Source organism: Neurospora tetraspora (assembly GCF_033439725.1).
Source record: "Neurospora tetraspora strain CBS 560.94 chromosome Unknown B0H65scaffold_3, whole genome shotgun sequence".
Taxonomy (NCBI): domain Eukaryota; kingdom Fungi; phylum Ascomycota; class Sordariomycetes; order Sordariales; family Sordariaceae; genus Neurospora; species Neurospora tetraspora.
The window spans coordinates 4,852,106-4,860,013 of NW_026944385.1; the positions used below are offsets into that span (position 1 = coordinate 4,852,106).

The following is a 7,908-nucleotide window of genomic DNA, read 5'->3' on the forward strand; positions in this document are numbered from 1 at the left end:
TCATTTTTCGTGGCAACGTTAAGTCGTTAACGGCTAGGCTTGGATTTTCACTCCGGAATCTTGTGCTCCTCAGATGGTACACCGGCTTTCCACTGGTACTTGGACGCGATGTGCTCCTCAAACGGATACTTCTGGCCTTGAGCACCATAGAAGTTCTCACGGTATGTTCCGCCGGGGACAGCATAGTCGTCCCAGAAGAGACCACGCTTCCGCAACTCGGGCAGCAGAAGATCGATGATGTCCTGGAAAGACCCCGGGAAGAGGGCATATCCCTGAGTGGGCGTTAGTTCTGGTACAGTCCATGGATATCTGAGAAGGATCACTTACAAAGTTGAAGCCATCAACATCGGCCTCGTTTATCCAGGCCTCAAGGCCATCAGCCACCTGCTCTGCTGTACCGACAATGATGGGACCGTTACCACCGATGGAAACGTGCTCTGCAACGGTGTGCTTTGTCCACTTTGAGCCAGGCGGCGAGAACCTGGCGTAGGCGTCCACCGTCGACCTGAACCAGTTAACACTTCGTTCACCTCACCTCTCAACGGGAGGAAACAAACTCACCTCACAGCATTGCTCTCAACCTCTCTCAACTCCTCATCATCGCCATACTTGCTCAAATCCATGCCCGTCCAACCCCCAAACAAGGCCAACGCACCTTCCGTGCTCGCATACTTCCTGTAATCGGCCAACTTCTCCTTCGCTTCCTCTTCCGTCCTACCCAGAATCGGCGTGACCAGACTCAAGACCTTGATCTTGTTCCCATCTCTTCCAAACTTCTCCCGGGCCAACTGCCTCACCTCAGCAATATTCTTCGCACAAACCTGCGGCGCGTGCGAGCTCACAAATATGGCTTCGGCGTGCTGCGCCGCGAAGAGCTTGCCGGCTTTGGAGGTTCCAGCCTGCAACAGAAGCGGCACTCTTTGGGGAGTGGGCTGTACAATCGCCGGCCCGGGAACGGAAAAGAACTTTCCCTCGTGGTTGATCTGCCTCACAGCCTCCGGGTCGGTGTACACTCCCTTCTCGCGATCCAGCACAACCGCGTCGTCCCGCCACGAGGACGCAAAGAGCTTGTACATCACCCGCAGGTACTCCTCCGCTTGTTCGTAGCGCTCATCATGCGCCACTTGCTTCTCTCGCCCAGCGATATTCCGCGCTGCGCTGTCCAGGTAACTTGTCACAATGTTCCAGCCCAATCTGCCGTTGGTCAAGTGATCAACCGTCGCCAGGCGGCGGTGCAAATGATACGGCGCTTCGTAGCTGGTGCTAACAGTGACGCCAAAGCCGAGGGATTTCGTCGCGGCCGCCATGGCGGGGACTACCGACAAGGGCTCGTTGACGGGCCATTGCGCGCCGGAGACGATGGCGGGGATAAGGGAATTCCGGTAGACGTCGTAGCCGCCGAGGACGTCAGCGATGAAGATGCCGTGGAATTTGGCGGATTCGAGAAGTTTGGCGAGCTCGACCCAGTGTTGGACGGAAGTGAAGTTGTGGGACTGATCGGAGGGATGGCGCCAGAGGCCGGGGGATTGATGGCCGGAGCCTGTTGGCGGATGTCAGTTGATTGGTCTCATGGTAGACGTTGGTGTTCAAGGTGAATACAGGGTTAGTGATGGCAAAGTGAAGTTGAAGTCACATCGACCCGGTCATCCGCTTCATGTTCCAGGTGTTGTTTGTTTTCCTGCTCCATGATTTACAGCGCGGAAAAGGGGTCAAGTAGGCCGGAGTGGGTCATGGAGTGAATAGCCGACTTACACATTTCGACGAAGGCATTGATGATGAGCTTCTTCTTGGGCCTAGTTTGGCCTGACTCGCCTGTTTGGTTGGACATGACTGCTGAAGTGTCTGGTCTCAGTGAATGGAGTGTGAGGATTTGTTTCACTTTGCGCACAAGTGGCTATTGATGCACGTCGTTGAAGTCACTGAAATCAGAGATAGCTGTCGTCGCCAAGGGTTTCCGAAAAAGGGGTTTGTTGACTTTCACCAGATTCAAACACAACAAACGATCAATGACGACGACGACCAAGGCGATTCGCCACTATAAGGGACACCCAAACTGCTTTACCAAGACGCTATCAATCACTCAAGGATGTCAAAGAGTGTCGTGATAGTCGATATTGCTACCGTGTTGCCGAGTTCGTTACTGGTGTCGTGCTCGAAAACGGTTGCCCGGGAGTGGTGGCGATTGCGTGATTGACGCGGGGATGGTGCTCATCAGCACGGCAGCAACCCCGACCTCTCGCCAAGTGCTTCATTGTTCCTGACACTACAGTCCAATGCTGGTTTGTTTGTTAGCTTGGTACTCCTGGTATATTGGACGATATCCATCCCGAATTGTCCCAAACCTCATAAGGACAAATTGAATGGCTAAGTACGGATCGAGAAGGCATTAATAAGATTCGTCAAGGCATATTCAAGGTGAGATTACGCTTTGATCATGGAACGAAACGAATCAATTAAATGTAAAAAGGCCTAGGGAAGTTGACCAAAGGTCTCGAGCTAACAAAAAAACCAGTATTGGACTGTGCAACCCGCCCTAACCCATTGTCAGATTTGCTAGGCTCACTTGTACGGCGATAGCATCTTTGTAATGATACCCGAGGGATTCATGTTGGCGCTGCCGACGGGACATTGACAGCCATCACGGCCCCCCCTTGCGCTTTTGCCCCTGCTCCCGATTATCGGTACCCGTTCTACCGTTGGCGATGATGGCACCAAGAGCAAGAGTGGGGGTCCATTGTCCTTCATACCAGAGTGAGACTGCCTGAGCTGCAGAGCTGCAATCAAGGTGGGCAACGGGCTGTGGTGGTTGCCCAACGGCAGCCTTTGGCTCTTCCCAAGAGATGCACACATCAATTGAGTCGAATCCGACTGAGATGGCGTAATTGAACACTAGACCGAATTGTCTGGCACTCGACGGAGATGGTCCGGAGTGTTCGTGTTGGATTCGATTTGTTCAATCGGTGGCTAGTTCCCTTCTGGCAGGGCCGTCGATTTCCCCGTCAGTTTCAGAAGGTTTATAAATTCTTTTAACTTTCGACCCTTCATGTTGTTTGCTACAGTACAACAAGTCAAAAAACCAGAAACAACGAGCCGGAAGTCACGCAGGTACCAGTACTGTACTCCGACGCACTACTTAAACACTACTCAATTGCTACACTTCGACCCTGGATGACGCAAGCACCTTGAGCCGCGACTTGAGCAACATCATGTCTTTCATCAAACGTTTGTCCCTGCAGAAGCTCCGCAAAAACAGCTCGTCACCTACGAAAAACGTCCAACAGCCGCAGGCACAGCACGTTGAACAGCAAGAGCAACTACCGGAAGACGACATTGTCATCGGCAGCGGCATCAACGGCACGAGTACCACAGACATGGAGCCTCTACCGACACCAGAGGAGCAGACAGTGCTCTTGCTGCACGCGGCAAAGCAACCATACCAGCTCACAGAGGACTATCCCGTCCCACAATTAGAGGGGGAGCACGATGTTCTTGTGAGGACACAGGCCATTGGGCTTAATCCCATTGATTGGAAGGCACCGTGGGTTCACATCGTCCCATGTTTGGGAGGAAATGACTGCTAACACTCATGAAGTGACTTCAACTTCGCCATCCCTGAACTACCATACATCTCTGGTCGTGAGTTGGCAGGTGAAGTTGTTCAGACTTCGAGGAAAGAGTCGAGGTTTAAGCCACGGGATAGGGTATGTCGCTTTCATCTCATCCCATCTTCATCTCACCTTCATCTCCCTTACCTTACCTTTCATCCCGCCCCATCGTCTTATCCCGTCAAGGTCTCATCCCATGGTGCACCACTAACACCCCTTAGGTCCTTGCCATCTCCACCGACTACCGTGACCTCCGCAAAGCCGCCTACCAACAATACGTCATCTCCTTCGACTACAACACCGTCCGCATCCCACCCTCCCTCTCCCCTGAAGAGGGTTCCACTCTCGGCGTTGCCTTCGTCGCTGCCGCCCTTTCCCTCGGCGTGTGCATGGGCGTTGACTTCTCCTCCATCCTCTCCGGCCCTGATCTCTTCTCACTTCTCCGCTCATCCGTACCTCAGGAGTCCCTAGCAGAGGACATCCGCTCCGAATGCCTGGACGGGATTCGTTCTCATGAGAGGGCCAAAGCAGGGGATTGGGTTGCGGTATGGGGTGGAAGTTCAACAAGTGCCAACCTGACGATTCAGTTGGCGAAGCTCGCGGGATTGAAGGTCGTGACGACAGTGGATAAGGCGAAGCATGGCCTTAGGCTATCGAACCATGAAGTACTGAAGGCTGACTTGCTGGTGGACAGCCACGACCCTGAAAGGGCGGTGCAGATCATCCGCCAGAACCTCAAGGGCAAACTCCGCTTTGGCGTGGACACCCGCGGTCGGGAATCTGCTACTTCGCTGCTTCACGCCCTTTCCCCCGATAACATCGACTCTCCTCCTCTACCAGCCGGCGAGGCGCCACCCTCCCCGCCGGGTACACCCAAGGAAGAGACCCTCCTGGGAGCGCACTTGATTGGTCTTACTGGTCTGCCGAAGCAGCAAGCACCTGAGGGAACCATGTTCCATACGGTGCCGATCAAGCTGTTTCATGAAGTTCCCGAAGTTGGTGGGGCGTTGTGTCAGTGGTTGGAGAGGCTGTTGGCAGAGGGGTTGGTGAAGGCACCAGAGATTATTGACGTTGAGCAAGGGTTGGAGAGTATCAACAAAGGACTGGATAGGATGAGGAGGGGAGAGATTAGTGGTGGTAAATTGGTAGTTAGGGTTGCTGAATAGGCTGGGGTGAACGTGATCTGATGGGGCTTGAGAGGAAAGTGAAGGTCTGGACGGATTGGCATTTGATTTGGGCTTAATTGTAGTGGAAACTGCAGGGATCTTTTAGGTAGTCTTTATTTCTTTTGGGTACTTTGTACATAGAAGTTACCTACCTCTAGGTTTGGAATACCATATTTGTCAGTATAGAGGTATCAACTGCTTTGTACCTGTGAGCCTTAAGCACCGCATCTTCAGGTTCGTTGGCTTGTGATGGTAGAACCGTTTGGTGGAAGAGTCACCATCACTTCGTGCAAAGTGAAAGAGCTTGGGGGTCGGTGTTCGATGAAAGGAATGTGCATGATATAGAATACCTATCTAGGTAAGGTACCTTCAGCAAATACACACATCATCGGGGATTTCGTTTGACCCGTACGTAGAGGTACCTTACAAGAAGCATTGTACCGGTTTCAAAGAACGATCAAGGCATTACAGGTGGAATGAAACTGGGTTGGCAGCGAAATGTTGCGTTTGAACAGATTATATCAACGAGAACTGCCTAGTCTAGGGATATCTTTGTGTAGCATCCTCTCTCATCAAGCCTTTACCGTCTTTTCATTACCTGCCTCATCACCCGAACTTGTTTTCGAGCTAATGACGCCCTTCTCATTCATTCGGTCAATAATCGCCGGATATGATTCGTCTCCAACCAAAGGCCTATGAACGCCGAAGTGTCTGAGCAGATGCCAAGCAGGGTAGATGGCCACTGCCCAGATGGCAAAGCTCATGTACACACCGCCAGCCTCAGTGAACAAAGTCAAAGACTCCAGTCCGTAGCTGAGAGCCTCCCAAGCGGACTCAGTACCGCGGATGAGGGCAGCATAGCGGATAATCTCCTCATCGCTCTCGGCGATGTTGTGAACGATGAAGTACCTAGCACAATGCTGTTAGCCCAAGACCCAAGAAGAAAAAGAACCGGGAGGAAACTCACAAAAACAAATAGTTGAGTTGAAAGCCCATGGCCAGAAACACAAACACTCCAAAAGCCGCTCCAAACCCAGGCGTCGTCCAATCAAAAGTCGGCTTCGTCTCCTTGAACCTCGTCACCAACACCGTCGCCCACGTCCACCACGCGCCCTGGATGATCACCAGCGTCCAGAACGCCACTCTGCTTCTGATCTTCAACGAGATGCTATCCCGATCCAACCAGTACCCCAGAATATTTCCGCCAATAACGGGAACAATGCCCGACATCAACGACCCCAGAGCCCGCGAACGGACAGAGAACCACATGGCCAAGTAGGTGAAGAAGACGGACTCGGAGAAGACGGCGTTGCCGATCCAGAGGAGAAGGAGAAGGAACTTCTTGGTGAAGAAGAGCTTGGTGGTAGCCTTAATCTCCAACCATGGATTCTGGGTGATCGTCAAGTCCACCTTCTTGCCGTCCTTGCGTTCTACCTTGTCGGGACTGTTGAGCAGGAAGCCGATAAACGGGCCAGTAGCTTGGATGGCGATGAAAACTAAGAACACGGTATAAGACACCTGGCCGGCTTGGTCGTTGCTGGCGTTGAGACCGAGGTTGATGGCACCGCCTAGCATCTGAGCGAATAGCTTGAAGGAGAGCCAGTAGCCCAAAGCCTTGCCACGGTTCCAGGGCTCGGGGTAGGCGATGGCGATGGAGGCTTCGGCGGCCCAGAAGACGCCGGCCGAGATACCGCAGAGGGCGGCACCGAGGAGGACAAGCCATTCGTTGCCGTAGCGGTTGTTGGTATAGAGGCCGGCGGCGAAGGGGGCGTAGCCGATGCTGTGGGTGTGTTAGAAAGGGGATGATACTGGGGAAAATGTGGGGAGGGATATACCAGCCAAAGATCAAAGCACCCCTGACACCAATAAAGTACATCAACGCACTGGACAGGTAGCTGGAGAGTACCATGAGACAGAAAGTGATGGCGTTGGCGGCGTTGATGAGATTAGGAGAAGCGGCTCCGCCTGCACCGAGGGAGTTCATGGCGGACCAGATGCCAGGGCAGGAGAAACTGCAGAGACCGACTATGGTAATGTTGAACATTGATGACCGGTACCATTTTACTGTAAGACGGTGTTAGTGTTCCATTCCAATGCTGAAGAGACAGAAAGATGGAGCTTCAACTGGACATACCTGGATGTGGCTGGTCTTTTTGAGGTTCGACTTCACTCATATCCCGGTGCGGCAAGCCGGGAGGGAACTCGTCTGAGAGACCGGAGGACACCATTTTGTCGGCGTTGTGTATCTGGTCGTCCTGCTGTTGGAAGTCTGTGGGACAGACGAAGAGGATCAAAGCTCTGACACAATGCTGTAAAGACAAAAGCCAAGGTCTAGCTTGAGATGTAAACATCCCAATGTATTTATCCCTTCCTCCTTTCACCTCCCTACTCCCCTTCCTCCACTGCCGTATAATGCATGGCATGCACGAAAATCCTGCCCCTCCATGTTGCATCACCAACGATGAGCTACAATCCCACTCTGATTATGAATTGTGGACTTCACGTTGCAGACCGCTGAAAGTCCCGGTCTGGTTGATGTTACAGTTCAGTTCGTCTCCGTGCTGTCTCCGTGGAATCGGAGAGGTCAGCTTGCCAAGATACGCGGCTCACAATGGCAGACATGGACGGTGCCAATCCGCCCTAGAAGGGTTGGTCAACCGTGTTGCAAAAATGCCAGGGGAGCACGCAATAGGGGTTTAACTCTACTATAGTGAGGACTAGTACCCTTTCCGTCTCTTTCACCAGAGACTGGGTCAAAAACGTGCTTGAGTGCTTCGAAGATTGTGGATTGCAGGATTACAACTGTGATTTGCAAATGGGATCCGCATTTGGTGAAAGTGATGAGTGATGGTGTTGTTGTTGGGGGTCATAAGTTTGTCTGGACCCTGGAACTCGAGATGTGCCTGGGTAGAAGGGTGTCTTGTCCGAGAAGGAGCCGGTTTCTGTGATATTATGGGTAATAATCGATATGGGTTCAACGTGGCTTGATTGTGTGTATGTGTGTAAGACTGGCTCTGTAGACTCGAAGCTCTAGCATTTGGATAAATCCCGTATATCCTAGCCCAATTGGGCACGTACACGCCTAATAGATCACCTAGCCTCTAACACACCCCCTTAAATCTAATATACAAACTACG

At 52.4% G+C, this 7,908-nt stretch overlaps 3 protein-coding genes across 3 annotated transcripts; 1 reads left to right on the top strand and 2 right to left on the bottom strand.

Annotated features, from left to right (window-relative positions):
• Positions 1–47: 47 nt before the first annotated feature.
• On the bottom strand, positions 48–1,828 carry B0H65DRAFT_422714 (Nitrilotriacetate monooxygenase component A/pristinamycin IIA synthase subunit A; the record flags this gene model as incomplete). Its single annotated transcript, XM_062824415.1, has 4 exons — positions 48–272; positions 328–505; positions 562–1,540; positions 1,753–1,828. 4 exons carry the CDS (start codon positions 1,826–1,828, stop codon positions 48–50), a joined length of 1,458 nt encoding a protein of 485 aa, XP_062683632.1.
• Positions 1,829–3,206: 1,378 nt separating this feature from the next.
• Positions 3,207–4,771, top strand: B0H65DRAFT_423026 (chaperonin 10-like protein; the record flags this gene model as incomplete). The annotated part of the gene is made up of 3 exons (XM_062824432.1): positions 3,207–3,538; positions 3,593–3,701; positions 3,827–4,771. The coding sequence occupies 3 exons, from the start codon at positions 3,207–3,209 to the stop codon at positions 4,769–4,771; spliced, it is 1,386 nt and encodes a 461-aa protein (XP_062683633.1).
• A 572-nt stretch (positions 4,772–5,343) lies between these two features.
• Positions 5,344–6,999, bottom strand: B0H65DRAFT_423148 (major facilitator superfamily domain-containing protein; the record flags this gene model as incomplete). The annotated part of the gene is made up of 4 exons (XM_062824438.1): positions 5,344–5,680; positions 5,739–6,551; positions 6,607–6,835; positions 6,906–6,999. The coding sequence occupies 4 exons, from the start codon at positions 6,997–6,999 to the stop codon at positions 5,344–5,346; spliced, it is 1,473 nt and encodes a 490-aa protein (XP_062683634.1).
• Between the last annotated feature and the right edge of the window lie 909 nt (positions 7,000–7,908).